The 19,912-nt window shown below is 62.6% G+C and overlaps 3 protein-coding genes across 3 annotated transcripts in view; 1 reads left to right on the plus strand and 2 right to left on the minus strand.

Annotated features, from left to right (window-relative positions):
• The window catches only part of LOC308184583 (mucin-3A-like), a 64,749-nt gene extending 62,885 nt beyond the window's left edge, over positions 1-1,864 (minus strand). The window contains exons 1-2 of the mRNA XM_080571785.1: positions 371-1,864; positions 84-246 (exon numbers count right to left, since the gene is read on the minus strand). Coding sequence (XP_080427911.1) covers positions 84-246; positions 371-395 — 188 coding nt within the window. The 5' untranslated portion in view covers positions 396-1,864. The remainder of the gene's footprint in view (positions 1-83; positions 247-370) is intronic.
• Positions 1,865-8,604: 6,740 nt separating this feature from the next.
• On the minus strand, positions 8,605-12,382 carry LOC308184588 (mucin-17-like; the record flags this gene model as incomplete). Its single annotated transcript, XM_080571790.1, has 8 exons — positions 8,605-8,737; positions 9,398-9,553; positions 9,648-9,810; positions 9,935-10,003; positions 10,089-10,365; positions 10,870-10,997; positions 11,082-11,189; positions 12,319-12,382. 8 exons carry the CDS (start codon positions 12,380-12,382, stop codon positions 8,605-8,607), a joined length of 1,098 nt encoding a protein of 365 aa, XP_080427916.1.
• Positions 12,383-14,971: 2,589 nt separating this feature from the next.
• LOC308184579 (AP-1 complex subunit sigma-1A-like) lies at positions 14,972-19,830 on the plus strand. Its single transcript, XM_080571781.1, has 3 exons — positions 14,972-15,130; positions 17,107-17,285; positions 19,446-19,830. The coding sequence occupies exons 1-3, from the start codon at positions 15,128-15,130 to the stop codon at positions 19,813-19,815; spliced, it is 552 nt and encodes a 183-aa protein (XP_080427907.1). The 5' UTR covers positions 14,972-15,127; the 3' UTR covers positions 19,816-19,830.
• The last annotated feature ends 82 nt before the right edge of the window (positions 19,831-19,912 follow it).

Genomic DNA, 19,912 nt, shown 5'->3' on the forward strand with positions numbered 1-19,912 from the left:
AGGAACAGGGACAAGGAACAGTTGGGCCCGGTGCTCCCAGGGGGCCAGGGGGTGGGCACAGAGGGACCCGTGGTGGCACTCACAAGCACTGTGGCCCAGCGCGGGTGACGCGGCACTCGCCATGGTGGCAGTCAATGGTGCCGGGTGTGTTGGCCGTGCAGTTGGTGACGCAGCGGATGGTGCTGCTCGTGTTCTGCGCGAAGTAGTAGTCCTGGTAGCCGACGGGCGCCCGCTGCTGGCACAGTGCTGAGGAGGGGGCACGGGAGGGGGTCAAATGGGGTGGTGAGGGGTGTAGGGGCTGGTGGGGTGCATAGGGGGCTCATGCGGCGCATGGGGCTCCGTGGGGGCACCCCAGGTACCCAGGCCTCACCGTCAAATGAAGTGGACTCCGTCATGTTCTTGATGATGGGACTGGGTGGCACCTTGAAGCAGACAATGGCTGCCGGGAGAGAGAGGCTGTCAGGGACCCTTCTCTGGGGCCTCCCCGAGGGGTCGGGGGGCGAGGGGGGAGGACGCAACACCCACAGGAGTCGTTCTCGCAGTTGCCCTGGCTGTCGGCAGTCTCCTGAAGCTTCTGCACCAACTCCTTCGTCTTGCTCTGGAACTCCTCGGTCAGGTTGGGGCTGGCAGCGGTTCTGAAGATGACCTCGTGGTCCACGTTGAGGCCGGTGCCCACGGGGGAGGACACGGAGTCTCCCCCGGCCCTGCGCACCCGGGCTCCCCGCCTGCTGGAGGCTGCCAGCACAATGCGGAGGATCTTCACACCCTCGTAGCCAGGCACAGAGCTGTAGATCTTGGCCATCTGCCAGGGCGACGGGTGCTGTGAGGATGGGTCCGGTGTGGCCTGGCCTCCCCTCTCACTCCCGGCCTCCCCTCTCGCTCCCGGTCTCCTGTTGTGCTCCCTAATTCCCCTTGCGCACCCTGGTCTCCCCTTCAGCTCCCAGCCTCCCCTCGGGTTCCCAGCCTCCCCTCATGGGGCCCGGCCTCCTCTCGTGCTCCCGGGCCTCACCTCCTGCCGGAATTGCTTCTCAAAGTTCTCGTAGGCCTCCGAGCGGGGGTCCTGCAGCTCCTCTGTGTAGTCGAAGTTTGTGACGGTCACCACCAGCTCCACATTGGCCACGATCGTCCCCTCGATGGCTGCGGGAGGCAGGAGGGGGCTGAGCGTGGAGGGCCAGGGCCGGGCGGAGGTTGCGGGCCAGGCAGAAGCCATGGGCTGGGGGGAGGCCGCACTTACGGATCTCGGTGGTGATGGAGTCGCTGAAGAACTCGCACAAGGGGCCGTAGAAGTCAGGGAGGCAGAGGCACTTGATGGAGTCGTAGGTGCCTCCGTTCTGGCAGACCACTGCAAGGAGAGCGGACGTCAGGGGGCACCCAGGGGTGGGGGGTCCCATGAGGAGACCCCAGGGAAGACAGGGGTGAGGGTCAACAGTGGAGGCCTGGGAGGTGGAGTGGAGGAGGGAGGAGGCCGAGAGGAGGGAGGACAGGAGGGATATGGAGGCTGACCTGGAGGAACCGTGGTGGTCGTTCGGGTGGTGGTGGTGGTCGTTGGGGTGGTGGTGGTGGTGGTTGTTGGGGTGGTGGTGGTGGTCGTGGTTGTTGGGGTGGCGGTGGTGGTGGTCATGGTAGTGGTCGTGGTGATGATTGTGGTCGCTGGGGAGGTGGTGGTGGTGACTGGGGAAGTGATGGTGGTCACTGGGGAGGTTGTGGTGGTCACTGGGGCAGTGCTGGTAGATATTGGGGTGGTTTCAGTGGTGGTGGTCTCTGTTGTGGAGGTCGTTGGGATACTGCTGGTCAAAGGGATACTTGGAGTTGTCTGGATGGTGCTGGGGGTGGTCCCATTGGTGCTGGGATTTGTTGAGGTGGTTCTGGGGGTGGTCGAGATGGTGCTGGGGGTGGTTGAGATGGTGCTGGGGGTGGTTGAGATGGTACTTTGGGTGGTGCTGGGGGTGGTCCAGATGGTGCTGGGGGTGGTTGAGATGGTACTTGGGGTGGTGCTGGGGGTGGTCCAGATGGTGCTGGGGGTGGTCAAGATACTGCTGGAGATGGTGTTAGGGGTGGTCGACAAGGTGCTGGAGATGGTGCTATGGGTGGTCAAGATGGTGCTGCGAGTGGTGGAGATGGTGCTGGGACTGCTCGAGGTGGTGCTGGGAGTGGCCGAGATGGTCCTGGAGGTGTTGCTGGGGGTGGTCGACATGGTGCTGGGAGCGGCTGAGATGGTGCTGGGGGTATTCGAGATGGTGCTGGGGGTGGTCGAGATGGTGCTGGAGATGGTTCTGGGGATGGTCAAGGTGGTGCTGGGACTGCTGGAGGTGGTGCTGGGACTGCTGGAGGTGGTGCTGGGCGTGGTCCAGGTGGTGCTGGAGGTGGTGCGGGGGCTGCTGGAGATGGTGCTGGGACTGCTGGAGGTGGTGCTGGGACTGCTGGAGATGGTGCTGAGACTGCTGGAGGTGCTGCTGGGACTGCTGGAGGAGGTGGTGGGATTTCTGGAGATGGTGCTGGGATTGCTGGAGGTGGTGCTGGGGGTGGTCAAGGTGGTACTGGGACTGCTGGAGATGGTGCTGGGACTGCTGGAGATGGTGCTGCTGGGCGTGGTGCTGGGACTACTGAAGATGGTGCTGGGACTGCTGAAGGTGGTGCTGGGGGTGGTCGAGGTGGTGCTGGGGGTGGTCGAGATGGTGCTGGAGCTGGTTCTGGGGATGGTCGAGGTGACGCTGGGACTGCTGGAGGTGGTGCTGGGACTGCTGGAAATGGTGCTGGGACTGCTGGAGGTGGTGCTGGGGGTGGTCGAGATGGTGCTGGGGGTGGTCAAGATGGTGCTGGATCTGGTTCTGGGGATGGTCGAGGTGGTGCTGGGACTGCTGGAGGTGGTGCTGGGACTGCTGGAGATGGTGCTGCTGGGCGTGGTGCTGGGACTACTGGAGATGGTGCTGGGACTGCTGGAGGTGGTGCTGGGGGCGGTCGAGGTGGTGCTGGAGATGGTGCTGGGACTACTGGAGGTGGTGCTGGGGGTGGTCGAGATGGTGTTGGGGGTGGTCGAGATGGTGCTGGATCTGGTTCTGGGGATGGTCGAGGTGACGCTGGGACTGCTGGAGGTGGTGCTGGGACTGCTGGAGGTGGTGCTGGGCATGGTCGAGGTGGTGCTGGAGATGGTGCTGGGACTGCTGGAGGTGGTGCTGGGGGTGGTCGAGATGGTGCTGGAGGTGGTTGAGATGGTGCTGGATCGGGTTCTGGGGATGGTCGAGGTGGTGCTGGGACTGCTGGAGGTGGTGCTGGGCATGGTCGAGGTGGTGCTGGAGATGGTGCTGGGACTGCTGGAGGTGTTGCTGGGGGTGGTCGAGATGGTGCTGGGGGTGGTCAAGATGGTGCTGGATCTGGTTCTGGGGATGGTCGAGGTGGTGCTGGGACTGCTGGAGGTGGTGCTGGCACTGCTGGAGATGGTGCTGCTGGGCGTGGTGCTGGGACTACTGGAGATGGTGCTGGGACTGCTGGAGGTGGTGCTGGGGGTGGTCGAGATGGTGTTGGGGGTGGTCGAGATGGTGCTGGATCTGGTTCTGGGGATGGTCGAGGTGACGCTGGGACTGCTGGAGGTGGTGCTGGGACTGCTGGAGGTGGTGCTGGGCATGGTCGAGGTGGTGCTGGAGATGGTGCTGGGACTGCTGGAGGTGGTGCTGGGGGTGGTCGAGATGGTGCTGGAGGTGGTTGAGATGGTGCTGGATCGGGTTCTGGGGATGGTCGAGGTGGTGCTGGGACTGCTGGAGGTGGTGCTGGGACCGCTGGAGATGGTGCTGCTGGGCGTGGTGCTGGGACTACTGGAGATGGTGCTGGGACTGCTGGAGGTGGTGCTAGGGGTGGTCGAGGTGGTGCTGGAGATGGTGCTGGAACTGCTGGAGGTGGTTCTGGGGGTGGTCAAGATGGTGCTGGGACTGCTGGGACTGCTGGGGGTGGTCAAGATGGTGCTGGGACTGCTGGAGGTGGTGCTGTGGGTGGTCAAGATGGTGCTGGAGGTGGTGCTGGGGGTGGTCGAGGTGGTGCTGGGACTGCTGGAGGTGGTGCTGGGGGTGGTCGAGATGGTGCTGGATCTGGTTCTGGGGATGGTCGAGGTGACGCTGGGACTTCTGGAGGTGGTGCTGGGACTGCTGGAGGTGGTGCTGGGCATGGTCGAGGTGGTGCTGGAGATGGTGCTGGGACTGCTGGAGGTGGTGCTGGGGGTGGTCGAGATGGTGCTGGAGGTGGTTGAGATGGTGCTGGATCGGGTTCTGGGGATGGTCGAGGTGGTGCTGGGACTGCTGGAGGTGGTGCTGGGACTGCTGGAGATGGTGCTGCTGGGCGTGGTGCTGGGACTACTGGAGATGGTGCTGGGACTGCTGGAGGTGGTGCTAGGGGTGGTCGAGGTGGTGCTGGAGATGGTGCTGGAACTGCTGGAGGTGGTTCTGGGGGTGGTCAAGATGGTGCTGGGACTGCTGGGACTGCTGGGGGTGGTCAAGATGGTGCTGGGACTGCTGGAGGTGGTGCTGTGGGTGGTCAAGATGGTGCTGGAGGTGGTGCTGGGGGTGGTCGAGGTGGTGCTGGGACTGCTGGAGGTGGCGCTGGGGGTGGTCCAGGTGGTGCTGGGACTGCTGGAGGTGGTGCTGGGGGTGGTCGAGATGGTGCTGGATCTGGTTCTGGGGATGGTCGAGGTGACGCTGGGACTTCTGGAGGTGGTGCTGGGACTGCTGGAGGTGGTGCTGGGCATGGTCGAGGTGGTGCTGGAGATGGTGCTGGGACTGCTGGAGGTGGTGCTGGGGGTGGTCGAGATGGTGCTGGAGGTGGTTGAGATGGTGCTGGATCGGGTTCTGGGGATGGTCGAGGTGGTGCTGGGACTGCTGGAGGTGGTGCTGGGACTGCTGGAGATGGTGCTGCTGGGCGTGGTGCTGGGACTACTGGAGATGGTGCTGGGACTGCTGGAGGTGGTGCTAGGGGTGGTCGAGGTGGTGCTGGAGATGGTGCTGGAACTGCTGGAGGTGGTTCTGGGGGTGGTCAAGATGGTGCTGGGACTGCTGGAGGTGGTGCTGTGGGTGGTCAAGATGGTGCTGGAGGTGGTGCTGGGGGTGGTCGAGGTGGTGCTGGGACTGCTGGAGGTGGTGCTGGGGGTGGTCAAGGTGGTGCTGGGACTGCTGGAGGTGGAGCTGGGGGTGGTTGAGGTGGTGCTGGAGCTGGTCCCGGTTCTTTCGCCACTCGTGGAGGACTTGGTTTGGACCCCATTCCTGCTCTCCGTCCCATCTTTGGTGGTTCCTATTGATGTAGAGGCCGCATCACTCGGCTTTGCTTTGAGACCGCCCCATTCCGCACCTTTCCCCTTTGTACCCTCCGGCCTCGCCCGTGTCTGTTCCCATCCCGGCCTCTCCCCCACTTTCGCTTTCATCTGACCCTTGTCCTGTTCCCGTTAACACATCCATGGGACAGGTGGGGCGGAGGCTGGATGGGAGGAAGTGTCCTCCAGTGTCACAATTTTTGGACTCTTCTGCCCAAGTTCCTGGCATCCGCTGTCCCAATTCTGGCCTCAACTGCCCCAATTCTGGCCTCTGATGCCCCAGTTCTGGCCTCCACTGCCCCCAATTCATCGTCTACACTGCCCTGATTTGTGTCCTCCTCTGCCCCAATTTTGGCCTCCACTGGCCACTCATCAGTGCCATCAGCGCGGGGTGGGGGGCTGTGGAGTGTCCCCATCCCTGTCCTTGTCCTCGTTCCCCTCCCCAATGTCCCTGTCTCCCTCCCCAGTGTCCCCAACCCCCTACGCAACGTCCCTGTCCTCATCCCCACCAGGACGGTGCCACCTCAGGCCGTGGAGGCCAATTCCCCCCTCAGGCTCCCCAACGCACCCCAAGGAGATGCCCCAGGGGAGGCCACCCCCTCCCACCCCCGACATCTCCGTTTCGTTGTGCCTTGGTTGGGCTCCACTCACCCGCTGCAACCCCGTAGAGGAGGAGGAGGAAGAGGAGGAGGAAGGCCCGGGTGCAAGACCCCATCATGGTGCCCCCCAGCCCCCCAGTGCCACCAGCAGCATTTCGGTGCGGAGCCATGCCTGGGGCAGGAGTGGCAGTGGGGAACTTTGCCCCTCTGCGGGGAGGAGCCGCGTATTCCCAGGGCAGGCGGTGTTTTGGGGGGGGTGCGGCCATGCCCAGACCAGTCGTGGGCACCGTGACCCTGGGGACAAACGTGACGGTCCCCTCCCCGATATCAGGGACAACCACGACGGCCCCCTCCCCGGTATCACCACCCTGGGGGTGTCATGGTGTCATGGGGAGGGGGTGTTTCTTCTTTTTTGGGGTGAATCTGACCCAATTTGGGGACTGGGGGCTAGGGTTGGGGGATGATAGGTTGATTCCAGCCATCGTGGGGTCTTCCCAGGTCGTGTCCAACCATCATTGGGTTCTCCAAGATTGATTCCAATCATCGTCGGGTTCCCAAGATCAATTCCAACCATCGCTGGGTTGTCCAAGGTCATTTCCAACCGTCTTTGGGTCCTCTAATTTCGATTCCAACCATCGCAGTGTGCTCAGGTGGCCAAGAAGGCCAACAGCATCCTGGCTTGTATAAGAAGCAGTGTGGCCAGCAGGGCTAGGGAAGTGATTGGCCCCCTGTGCTCGGCTCTGGTGAGGCCACACCTCGAGTAGCGATGTGGTTTAGTGGAGGACTTGTTAGTGCTAGGTCAGAGGTTGGACTCGGTGATCTTGGAGGTCTCTTCCAACCAAGATGGTTCTGTGATTCTGTGGTTTGGGGGCATTTGGAGCCATTTGGAAATATTTTGATGTTTGTTTTCTTTTTCAGGTCAATTCCAGGTCCAATCTTCAGGCTGCTTGGGGCCGTTCTGGGGCACTTTGGGGCTTTTCTATTCTGGGGCTGTCTTGGGGTCCACTCTGGGGCCATTTCAGGTCTGTTTTGGGACATTTGGGGGCTGTTTGGGGATGTATGGGGACATTTAGGTGTGTTTTGTGCTCACTTTGGGGCAATTTGTGTCCATTTTTGAGGCATTTGGAGCAATTTGGGAGCACATCCACATCCTTTTCATCTCCCAACCCCATCAGTGATGTCCCCTCATCCCTGGTGTCCCCCATCTCCATCCTTGGTGTCCCCCCATCTTCGGTGTCAACCCTTTTGTTGGTGTCCATCCCCATTCCTGGTGCCCCCCATCTCCGTCTGCCATATCCCCCGTCCCCAACATCCCTCGTCCCTGTCATCATCCCATGAGGCTTTACTGGTGCCCAGGGAGCTGCCAGGACCTGTAGGGCTGGGGGCATTTGGGGACCTTCTAGGACCTGTAGGGCTAGGGAGATTTGGGGTGAGTCTGACCCAAATTTGGGACCGGGAGCTGGGGATTTGTGGGTTCTGATGGCTCCCGGCACTGCTGAAGACCCCCCAGAAGGACCCAGATGGACCCCAGCAGCTGCAGCCACAAGGGGACCGTGGTTGGCCAGTTCCCACCCCGGACCCAACATCCCTTGTGACCACGGCTGGTATGGGGCCGGAGGCAACAGCAGAATTTTTGTTGGGATGCACAGAATTTTTATTGGGATTACCCACCCCTAAGTGGAATGGGAAGACCCTGGCCGGGAGTCCTGTCCCCCACTGCCAGGATCTGCAAACACAGGTCTTTCCTCCTCCTCGCTGAGCAAAAACACATGCCAGGGTCCTGCCTAACCCATTTCCAGTCACTGCTGGGCTGTCCTGGGCCGCTTCCAGCTCTGCCAGGTTCCTACAGATTGCTTCCAGCCGTGGTTGGGCCTTCAAAGAGCATTTCCAGCCATCATTGGGTCTTCCAGGAGCATTTCCAGACATAGTTGGGTCTTCCAAGAGTATTCTGAGCCATGGTTGGGTCTTTCAAGAGCATTTTGAGCCGTCGTTGGGGTTCCAAGAACATTTCAAGGCATGGTTGGGTCTTACAAGAGCATTTTGAGCCATGGTTAGGTCTTCCAAGAGCATTTCCAGCCATGGCTGGGTCTCCCCGGTTGGGTCTCTCCAGGTTGGCTCCTGGCCGAGTCTTCCCAAATTGTTCTCAGCCCCATCTGCTTCTTCCCAGATTACTCCCGTGGGCACCGCGGTGAGCAGGAGCCAACGATGGCTTTGGAAGCAGCATCGTTAAGAAGGTCCTGGAGGTCCTGGTGGGCAATGAGGTGAGGAGGAGCCAGCGAAGACCTTGGAGGAGAATCATTGAGAAGATTCTTGGCTTCCACATCCCCCCGCCCCACAGCGCTCTGCCCCACATCCCCCTGACCCCACCCCAGCCCCACACCCTTTGTTCCCACCCCACATTCCCCTGCCCCACATCTCACAGTACCTGGGTCACAACTGGGGTCGCAGTGCGGGTCTGGCGATCTGCATCTGGGGGGATGGAGAGAAAGGAGAAGGCGACAGAGGTGAGATGGGTTCTGGGGGGCTGCGGGGTGGTGGGTGGGTGCAGGGGGGGGACGGGTCTTGGGGGCACCCACCGGGATGTCAGTGTTCACCCGTTCCAACGAGGCCGTGAAGCTCTGTAGGCTGCCGCCTGTTGGGGACATGGGTGGGGGGTGATGGGGTGAGCGGTGGGGGCTGGGGGAGCAGCCATGGTCATGTTCCCCCCCCCCCCCCCTACTGCTGCCCCCCCGAGCCCTCCCGACCTGGGTCGGTGGCGTTTTTGTTCTTGAGGACGAAGCCATCGGATGCTGTCCAGGTGCCGTCATCGTTCTCGTACCAGTTCTCCTCAATGGTGGCCGAAGTGTTCCTGGGGGGCAGCACCAGGGGGCTCGGAGGGGGCAGGAGGACAGAGGAGGGGGCTGTGCCCCCCCCCCAGCCTGCCCAGATGTCCGCCAACAACCCCGTTCTGAACCCCAACCAAGCCCAGGTGTCTGCCACCAGCCCACGAGTCCGTCACCAACCCCGCTCTCCAATGGAAGACCCCAAGCGCACGTCCCCCCCTCCATTCCAGTTGCCAGCTGGAAGACCCCAGACTCACGTGTCCATCACCAGCTCTACTCTGAACCAGAAGACCGCAGACCCAGGTGTCCACCATGAGCCCCCGAGCCCACATTCAACCCTGCTCTCGACTAGAAGACCCTGAACCCACATCTCCAGAACCAGAAGACCCCAAGAGTACGTACCAACCAACGACCCTGCTCCAAACCCAAGACCCCCAACCGAACCTAAAAACCCCAACTCAACCAACTCGACACAACCAACCCAATTCAACCCAACTCAATCCAACCCAACCACCCCAAACCACCCCAACCAACCCAAAAGACCCCAAACCATCCAACCCAACTAAACCCAATCCAAACCACCCCACCCCAGCAAACGCAAAACACCCCAACCCAGCTACCCCAAACCAACCACCCCAACCCAACCAACCTAATCCAATCCACACCAACAATCCCTGCCCCTCTACCTCTTCCTGCCCTTCTTCCGTATCACCAGCAGCACAGCAAGGACAACGCAGGCGACGAGCAGCACCGTGACCACCACCCCCAGCCCGGTGGCCACCTTGCTGACGCGCCCGGAGCACTGGGTGCCCGTGTACCAGTAGAGCGATTCATCCCGGCAGCTGCAGGGACAAGGAACAGGGACAAGGAACAGTTGGGCCCGGTGCTCCCAGGGGGCAAGGGGGTGGGCACAGAGGGATGCATGGTGGCACTCACAAGCACTGTGGCCCGGTGCGGGTGACGCGGCACTCGCCATGGTGGCAGTCAATGGTGCCGGGTGTGTTGGCCGTGCAGTTGGTGATGCAGCGGATGGTGCTGCTCGTGTTCTGCGCGAAGTAGTAGTCCTGGTAGCCAACGGGCGCCCGCTGCTGGCACAGTGCTGAGGAGGGGGCACGGGAGGGGGTCAAATTGGGCGGTGGGGTGCGTAGGGGTTGGTGGGGTGCATAGGGGACTCGGGGGGTTCATGAGGGTTCATGGGAGCACCCTGGCCACCCGGGCCTCACCGTCAAACGAAGAGGACTGTGTCATGTTCTTGATGATGGGGCTGGATGACACCGCAATGCAGACAACGGCTGCAGGGAGAGAGAGGCTGTCAGGGACCCTTCCCCAGGGCCTCCCTGAGGGGTTGGGGGGTGAGGAGGAGGACGCAACACCCACAGGAGTCGTGCCCGCAGTCGCCCTGGCTTTTGACAGTCTCCTGAAGCTTCTGCACCAGCTCCTGAGTCTTGTTCTGGAACTCCTCAGTCAGGTTGGGGCTGGCGGTGGTTCTGAAGATGACCTCATGCTCCACCTCGAGGCCGGTGCCCACGGGGGAGGACACGGAGTCTCCCCCGGCCCTGCGCACCCAGGCTCCCCGCCTGCTGGAGGCTGCTGGCACAATGCGGAGGATCTTCACACCCTCGTAGCCGGGCACGGAGCCGTAAATCTTGGCCATCTGCCAGGGTGAGGGGCGCTGTGAGGACGGGTCCAGTGCAGCCCAGCCTCCCCTTGTGGTGCCCGGCCTTCCCTCGTGCTCCCAAACTCCTCTCATGTTCCTGGTCTCCCCTCGCACAGCCCCGTCTCCCCTCACGCGGCCTGGCCTCCCATCGTGCTCCCAGCCCAACCTTCCCTCATTGCAGTCCAGCCTCCCCTCTCGCTCCTAGCCTCCCCTCACAGAATCCAGCCTCCCCTCATGTAGCCCAGCCTCCTCTTATGCTCCAGGCCTCCCCTCATGCTCCCGGCCTCCCTTTGAGCTCCCCGCCTCCCTTTGTGCTCTCAGCCTCCTCTCGCACAGCCTGGTCTCCCCTTGTGCTCCTGGTCTCCCCTTGTACTCCCAGCCTCCCATCACGCAGCCCAGCCTCCCCTCCTGTTCCCAGCTTCCCATTGCATTCCAACCTCCCATCATGTAGCCTGGCCTCCCCTCGTGCTCCCAGCCTCCCCTTGCACACCCCGGCCTCACCTCCTGCCGGAAATGCCTCGCAAAGCTTTCATAGGCCTCCGAGCGGAGGTCCTGCAACTCCTCCGTGTAGTCGAAGTTGGTGATGGTCACCACCAGCTCCACGTTGGCCACGATCGTCCCCTCGATGGCTGCAGGAGGCAGGAGGGGGCTGAGCACGGGGGGGGGGGGCGGGGCTGGGTGGAGGGCCAGGGCCACGGGGAGGCCGCACTTACGGATCTCGGTGGTGATGGAGTCGCTGAAGAACTCGCACAAGGGGCCGTAGAAGTCGGAGAGGCAGAGGCACTTGACACCATCGTAGGTGCCTCCGTTCTGGCAGACCACTGTGGGGAGAGTGGAGGTCAGGGGGCACCCAGGGGTGGGGGTCCTGCAAGGAGACCCCGGGGAGGATGGGGGCGAGGTGCAGCAATGGAGGCCTGGGAGGAGGGAGGAGGGTGAGAGGAGGGAGGATGGGAAAGAGGAGGAGGCTGACCTGCAGGAACAGTGGTCATGGTGGTGGTTGGGGTGGTGGTTGTGGTTGTTGGGGAAGTGGTGGTGGTTAGGGAGGTGGTGGTGGTCACTGGGGCTGTACTGGTGGTAACTGGCCCAGTGGTGGCTGAGGCAGGGAAAGAGGTTCCTGAACTGGTAGAGGTCAGTGGTGTGGGGGTGTCACCAGATGAGGTTTCTTCAGTGGTGGGGGAGAGCCCGGAGGCCATTTCTGTGTAGGAAGACGTGTCTGTGTAGGGAGACATTTCTGTGGAGACCAGCGGTATGGAGGTTTCACCGGAGAAATTTCCTTCGTCGTCCAGAAATATCACAGTATTCCTTGCTATTGAGATGAGAAATCTGGAGTTAATCCTGTGGCTGTCGTCAGCACCTTTGGAGGCTTTGTGCTTTGTGGCGGCCGCCCTGTCCCGCACCTTTCTTCTTTGTACCCTCCGGCCTCGCCCCTGGCCTTCCCACCACACCCCTCCCCCGGCCTCTCCCTCACTTTCGCTTTCATCTGCCCCTTGTCCTGTTCCCGTTCACACATCTGTGGGATGGGTGGGGCAGAGGCTGCATGAGAGGACGTGGCCTCTGCTGTCCCAATTTGTGGTCTCTTCTGCCCAAGTTCATGGCCTCCCCTGTCCCAGTTCTGGCCTCCGCTGTCCCAATTCTGGCCTCCACCGCTCCCAATTCATCGTCTACACTGCCCCGATTTGTGGCCTTGCCCCAATTTTGGCCTCCGCTGGCTCTCGTCAGTGCCATCATCGCGGGGCATGGGGCTGTGGAGTGTCCCTATCCCTGTCCTTGTCCCTGTCCCCTTCCCCAATGTCCAATCCCTGTCCCCACCAGGACGGTGCCACCTCAGGCCGTGGAGGCCAATTCCCCCCTCAGCCTCCCCAGCACACCCCAAGGAGATGCCCCAGGGGAGGACGCCTCCTCCCGCCCCCCCATCTGCATTTTGGTGCCCCCTGGCCGGGCTCCACTCACCTGCCACATCCCCGCGGAAGAGGAGGAGGAAGAGGAGGAGGAAGGCCCGGGTGCAAGACCCCATCTTGGTGCCCCCCAGCCCTGCGGCGCTGCCAGCAGCATCCCGGTGCGGAGGCATGCCTGGGACAGGAGTGGCAGTGGGGAACTTTGCCCCTCTGCGGGGAGGAGCTGCTCATCCCCGGGTGGTGGTTGGGGGACGGGCTGTGCCCGGACCAATCGTGGGTACCGTGACCGTGGGGACAAACGTGACGGTCCCCTCCCCGTTATCAGGGACAACCGCGATGTTCCCCTCCCCGTTATCGCTGCTCTAGGGGTATCGCGGTGTCCCGGGGAGGGGGTGTTTGTTCCTTTTTGGGGTGAATCTGACCCAAATTGGGAAGTGGGGGTTGGGGTTGGGGGATGGTAGGTTGATTCCAGCCATTGTGGGGTCTTCCCAGGTCGTGTCCAACCATCGTTGGTTTCTCCAAGATCGATTCCAACCATCTTTGTGTCCCCCAAGATCATTTCCAACCATTGTTGTGTCCCCAAAGATCAATTCCAGTCATTGCTGGGTCCTCCAAGATCATTCCAACCATCGTTGGGTCTTCTAATTTCGATTCCAACCATCGTTGGGTCTTCTCAGATTGATTCCTACCATCGTTGGGGCCTCCAAGATCACTTCCAATCATGACTGGGTTCCCCAAGATCAATTCCAAACATTGTTGGGTCTTTTCAGACCATTTTCAACCATGGCCAGGTTTTCCCAGATCGATTCTAACAATGCTTGTTTCCTCCAAGATCATTTCCAACCATGGTTGGGTCCCATGAGATTGTTTCCAACCATCGTTAGGTTCTCCAAGATCGATTCCAACTATGGTTGGGTCCTCCAGGATCATTTCCAATGATAGCTGGATCCTCCAAGATTGTTTCCAACCATCGCTGGGTCTTCTCAGACCATTTTCAGCCATGGTCAGGTCTTCCAAGATCACTTTCAACCACCACTGGGTCCTCCAAGATCATTTCCAACCATCGTTGGGTCCCCTAAGATCAATTCCAACCATCTTCGGGTCCTCCCAGATTGATTCCAAACATCATTGTGTCCCCTGGGATCGATTCCATCCATTGTTGGGTCCTCCAAGATCGATTCCAACCACCATTGGGTCTTCTCAGACCATTTTCAACCATGGCCAGGTCTTCCCAGGTCAGTTCCAACCACCATTGGGTCTTCCAAGTTCATTTCCAATGATCGCTGGGTCCTCCAAGATCGATTCCAACCACCGTTGGGTCTTCTCAGACCATTTTCAACCACTGCCAGGTCTTCCTGGATCGATTCTTGGGTCTTCCCAGGTCCCTTCCAGACACGGTTGCGTCCTCTCAGATCTTCTCCGCTCCCGGCCAGGTCTTCCCAAATTGTTTCTGGTTCCTCCCGGAGACTGAAAGCTCGTGGGTATGGATTAAAGGGCAGACATCCACTGTTGATACCACGGCCACCAGATGAGGAAGAGGAGGAGATGAAGCCTTCTTCAGACAGCTCCAAGCAGCCTCTTGGTCTCCCTGGTTCTCCTGGAGGACTTCAACCACCCCGATACCTGCTGGGAAGACCAAACAGCGAGGCACAAACCGTCCAGAAGGTTCCTGCAGGGCGTCGATGACCACGATCACCATCTCGAGATGTTTCTCCACCGCGCGGGTGGCGGAGGAGCCGACGGGGTGAGGAGGGACGAGCTGGAGACCTCGGCTGCAGCGACCGCGGGATGGTTGAGGCCGGGATCTCGCGGGGAGGAAGCCGGGCTCCAACCACCCCAATTTGCGGAAAGGTGGATTTCAGGGGGTCTCGGCCCCATAGATTTGGGTCTCGACCCCATAGATGTGGGTCTGAGAGGGATTTGTGCTCCATAAATGGAGATCTGGGGTGTCTTGGCTCCATTGATTTGGGTCTGGGGCTCTTAGCCCCATAGATTTGGGTCCGGGAAGGGTTTGTGCCCCATGGGTGGGGGTCTAGGCCCCATGAACATGGGTCTGGGGGGTCTCGGCCCCATAGATTTGGGTTTGGGGGCTCTCAGTCCCATAGATGTGGGTCTGGGAGGGGTTTGTGCCCCATGGATGTGGGTCTGAGGGGTCTCGGCCCCTTAGATTTGGGTCTGGGGGGGTCTCATCCCCATAGGTGTGGGTCTGGGAGGGGTTTGTGCCCCATGGATGTGGGTCTAGGCCCCATGGACGTGGGTCTGGGGGGTCTTGGCACCATAGATTTGGGTCTGGGAGGGGTTTGTGCCCCATAGATTTGGGTCTGAGGGGTCTCGGCCCAAAAGATTTCGGCCTGGGGGGTTTTGGCCCCATAGATTTGGGTCTGGGAGGGGTTTGTGCCCCATGGATGTGGGTCCAGACCCCATAAATGTGGGTCTGGGAGGGGTTTGTGCCCCATAGGTGTGGGTCTGGGGGGTCTCAGCCCCATAGATGTGGGTCCAGGCCCCATGGATGTGGGCCCAGGCCCGCCCCGGCCTCTGTCCGGTTGCCATGGCGACAGCGCGGGCGCTGCCGTGGCAACAAGCCCCGCCCCTTGGCAACCGTTGCTACGGAGCCTCAGCCCCGCCCCGCTGTGGGCCCGTTGCTGGGGCAACGGCTCCGTCCTCCCCCTCCCAGCCCCGCCCCGTTGCCATGGCAGCGGGCCCCGCCCCTCCCGGAAGCGGCGCATGCGCGGTGAGCCCGGGCCCGGCGCGGCGGCGGCGGAGAGCGGCGGCGGCGGCGGCGGCGGCTGCCGAGCCCACCGGAAGCGGAAGCGGGGGAGGGGACCGGAAGCGGAACCGAGCGGGGGGGGACCGGAAGCGGCGCCATGGTGAGCGGCCCCGGGGCCGGGGCTGAGGCGGCGGGAAGGGGGGGGGGGGCATCGGGCGGGAGGGGGGGTCACGTGGGCGGGTGGAGGTCACGTGGGAAGGGGGGAGGTCACGTGAAGGGGGGGTCACGTGGAAGGGGGGGGTACAACACCTCTCTCCCCGGCCCCACGGCCCCGCCCCCACCCCACAGCCCCCCCCCCCCCCGCCCCAAAACCCCCCAAAACCCCCCGTATCCCCCCATAGCCCCCACCCCGTAGCCCCCCATCGCAGCCCCGTAGCCCCCCCATAGCCCCCGTTCCCACCCCACAGCCCGCCCCGTAACCCCCCGTAACCCCCCGTATCCCCAGCCCAGCCCCACATTTCTCCCCCCCACGCCCCATATCCCCCCATATCCCCCCATCCCAGCCCCATATCCCACCCCCATATCCCCCCCCACACCCCCAACCCACACCCCATAGCCCCCCATAGCCCCCATATACCCCCATACCCTCACTCCGCACCCCATATCCCCCCATATCCCCCTATCCCAGCCCCATATCTTCCCCCCACACCCCCACCCCCACCCCGAAAGCCCCCCAAATCCCCCCATATCTCCCCCCTACCCCCACCCCACACCCCATATCCCCCCAATCCCTCCCTCTATCCCCATCCCAGCCCCATATCCCACCCCATACCCCCACCCCACACCCCATAGCCCCCCATAGCCCACCATATACCCCATACCCCCACCTCCCACCCCAAAAGCCCCCCAAATCCCCCCATATCCCCCCATTCCAGCCCCATATCCCCCCAAATCCCCCCATGTCTCCCCATCGCAGCCCCATATCTCCCCTGTACCCCCATCCCCTGCCCCACAACCCCCCCATATCCCCCCAAATCCCCCCATGTCCCCCCATCCCAGCCCCATATCTCCCCCGTACCCCCACCCCCCGCACCATAACCCCCCCTAATCCCCACCCCATCCCCCCATATCTCCCCATATCCCTTCATCCCAGCCCTATATCCCCCCAAATCCCCCCATATCTCCCCCGTACCCCCACCCTCCGCCCCATAATCCCCCCATACCCCCACCCCACACCCCAAATCCCCCCATATCCCCCATCCCAGCCCCATATCCTCCTATATCCCCCCATATCTCCTATATCTCCCCATCCCAGCCCCATATCCTGCCCCATACCCCCATCCCAACCCCATATCTTGCCCCATGCCCCCATCCCAGCCCCATATCCCCCCAAATCCCCCCATATCCCCCCATCCCAGCCCCATATCTCCCCCGTACCCCCACCCCCCACCCCATAACCCCCCAAATCCCCACCCCACACCCCAAATGCCCCTGTATCCCCCCCAAATCCCCCCATATCCCCCCATCCCAGCCCCATATCCCCCCTATATCCCCCCATATCTCCCCATCCCAGCCCCATATCTTCCCCGTACCCCCACCCCCCGCCCCACAACCCCCCCAAATCTCCCCATATCCCCCCAAATCCCCCCGAATCCCTCCATATCCCCCTGTCCCAGCCCCATATCTCCCCCGTACCCCCACCCCCCGCCCCACAACTCCCCCATACCCCCGCCCCACACCCCAAGTCCCCCCAAATCCCCCCATATCCCTCCATCCCAGCCCCATATCTCCCCCATACCCCCACCCCCCACCCCATAACCCCCCAAATCCCCACCCCACACCCCAAATCCCCCTGTATCCCCCCCAAATCCCCCCATATCCCCCCATCCCAGCCCCATATCTCCCCCATACCCCCACCCCCCACCCCATAACCCCCCAAATCCCCACCCCACACCCCAAATCCCCCTGTATCCCCCCCAAATCCCCCCATATCCCCCCATCCCAGCCCCATATCTCCCCCGTACCCCCCACCCCCCGCCCCACAACCCCCCCAAATCCCCGCCCCACACCCCAAATCCCCCCCGCCCGGACCCCACCCCCCCCTCCCCCGCCCTCTAACCCGCGTGCCGCCCGCAGATGCGCTTCATGCTGCTGTTCAGCCGGCAGGGCAAGCTGCGCCTGCAGAAGTGGTTCCTGGCCACGGCCGAGCGCGACAAGCGGAAGCTGGTGCGCGAGCTGATGCAGCTGGTGCTGGCGCGCAAGCCCAAGATGTGCAGCTTCCTCGAGTGGCGCGACCTCAAGGTGGTCTACAAGAGGTGGGGGGCGCGCGGGGGAGGCGACGGGGGGGGGGGTGGCGGCGCCCCGGGGTTTGGACCCCGGGGTTTGGCCCCATTGCAGCCGGCCCCATTGGCTTGGACCCATTGCCTCCGACCCCATTGGCTTGGCCCTATTGCGTCCAGCCCCATTGGCTTGGCCCCATAGCCTCCAACCCCATAGCCTCCAACCCCATTGGCTTGGCCCCATTGCGGCCGGCCCCATTGGCTTGGACCCATTGCCTCCAACCCCATTGGCTTGGCCCTATTGCGTCCAGCCCCATTGGCTTGGCCCCATAGCCTCCAACCCCATAGCCTCCAACCCCATTGGCTTGGCCCCATTGCATCCAGCCCCATTGGCTTGGCCCCATAGCCTCTGGCTCCATTGCATCCAGCCCCATTGCATCTGGCCCCATTGGCTTGGCCCCGTAGCCTCCAACCTCATTGGCTTGGCACTATAGCCTCCGAACCCATTGGCTTGGCCCCATTGCATCCAGCCCCACTGGTTTGGCCCCATAGCCTCCGTTCCGAACCCATTGGCTTGGCCCCATTGCATCCAGCCCCATTGGCTTGGCCCCATAGCCTCTGGCCCCATAGCCTCCAACCCCATTGCCTCCGACCCCATTGGCTTGGACCCATTGGCTTGACCCCGTAGCCTCCGTCCCCATTGGCTTGGCCCCATTGCGTCTGGCCCCACTGCATCCAACACCATTGGCTTGGCCCCATTGGCTTGGCCCCGTAGCCTCCAAGCTCATTGGCTTGGCCCCATAGCCTCCAGCCCTATTGGCTTGGCTCCATTGCATCCAGCCCCATTGCACCCAGCCCCATTGGCTTGGCCCCATCACCTCTGTCCCCATTGGCTTGGCCCCATAGGCTCCAGCCCCATCAGCTTGGCCCCATTGCATCCAACCCCATTGTGTCCTGCCCCATTGGCTTGGCCCCATAGCCTCTGGCCCCATAGCCTCTGGCCCCGTTGGCTTGGCCCCATTGCATCCAGCCCCATAGCCTCTAGCCCTCTTGGCTTGGCCCCATAGCCTCTGGCCCCATAGCCTCCAACCCCACTGGCTTGGCCCCATTGCATCCAGCCCCATTGGCTTGGCCCCATAAGCCCCCAACCTCATTGGCTTGGCCCCATAACCTCTGGCCCCGTTGCCTTCAGCCCCATTGGCTTGGCCCCATAGCATCCAACCCCGTTGGCTCGGCCCCATTGTGTCTGGCCCCATTGCTTCCATTGAGCCCCATTGGCTTGGCCCCATAGCCTCCAGCCCCATCGGTTGTGCCCCATAGACTCTGGCCCCATTGTATCTGGCCCCATTGGCTTCCATTGAGCCCCATTGATCGGGCCCCACAGCCTTTGGCCCCGTTGCCCCCGGCCCCATTGCCCCTGGCCCCATTGCACTCCCCCACTTCCCCCCATTTCCCCCCATTCCCCCATATCCCCCCATTCCCCCCACCCCCCCCAATTTCCCCTATATCCCCCCTTTCCCCCACATACCTCCATTTCCCCCACCCCCCCCATTCCCCCGTATCCCCCCCATTTCCCCAATCTCCCCCATTCCCCCCACCCCCGCAATTTCCCCTATATCCTCCCATTCCCCCATATCCCCCCCAATTTCCCCCTTTACCCCATATCCCCCCCATTTCCCCCGTTCCCCCTGTATCCCCCCATTTCCCCCACCCCCCCCATTCTCCCATATCCCCCGTTTCCCCCATATTCCCCCTTCCCCCCACATCCTCCCCATACGCTCCCATTCCCCCCATATCCCCCACACCCCCCCATTCCCCTCACCCCCCCCAATTTCCCCCATCTCCCCCCTTTCCCCCACACCCCCCCATTTCCCTATATCCCCCGCGTCCCCCCATTTCCCCCATACCCCCCCATTCCCCGACGCCCCCCCATTTCCCCCACTCCCCACATTCCCCCACACACCCCCATTCCCCCACATCCCCCATTCCCCCATCTCCCCCGTTTCCCCCACACCCACCCACACACCCCCCATCCCCCCACCCCCCACATTTCCCCCACACCCCCCCATTTCCCCCCTTCCCCCTATTCCCCCACACCCTCCCCGTTTCCCCCATCCCCCCCCCACTCCCCCCCATCCCCCCGCGCCCCCCCCCCCCCCGGCGGCGCTCCCCCAGCCCCCCGTGCCCCCCCCCCAGGTACGCCAGCCTCTACTTCTGCTGCGCCATCGAGGGGCAGGACAACGAGCTGATCACACTGGAGCTCATCCACCGCTACGTCGAGCTGCTCGACAAGTACTTCGGCAGCGTGAGTGGCCCTGCGCGCCCCGCTGGGGGGCTCGGGGGACCCTACGGAGCCGTCTGGGGGGCTGGGAACCCCCCCAGATCCGTTTGGGGGGCTCAGGAACCCCAAAGTCCCATTTTGGGGTCAAGGGAACCCCCCCAGATCCGTTTGGGGGGCTCAGAAACCCCGCAGATTCATTTGGGGGGCTCAGAAACCCCAAAGTCCCATTTTGGGGTCCAGGGAACCCCCCCCCCCAGATCTGTTTGGGGGGCTCGGAAACCATAAAGTCCCATTTGGGGTCAAGGGAACCCCCCCAGATCCGTCTGGGGGGCTCGGAAAACCCAAAGTCCCATTTTGGGGTCAAGGGAACCGCCCCAGATCC

This window comes from Anser brachyrhynchus, assembly GCF_964034855.1.
Source record: "Anser brachyrhynchus genome assembly, chromosome: 37".
NCBI classification, from domain to species: domain Eukaryota; kingdom Metazoa; phylum Chordata; class Aves; order Anseriformes; family Anatidae; genus Anser; species Anser brachyrhynchus.

What these genes read in the sequence shown, in the direction of transcription:
- LOC308184579 (XM_080571781.1), top strand. An exon ending in CTCAAGGTGGTCTACAAGAG is followed by an intron (nt 17,286 to 19,445) that starts GTGGGGGGCGCG and finishes CCCCCCCCCCAG; the next exon opens with GTACGCCAGCCTCTACTTCT.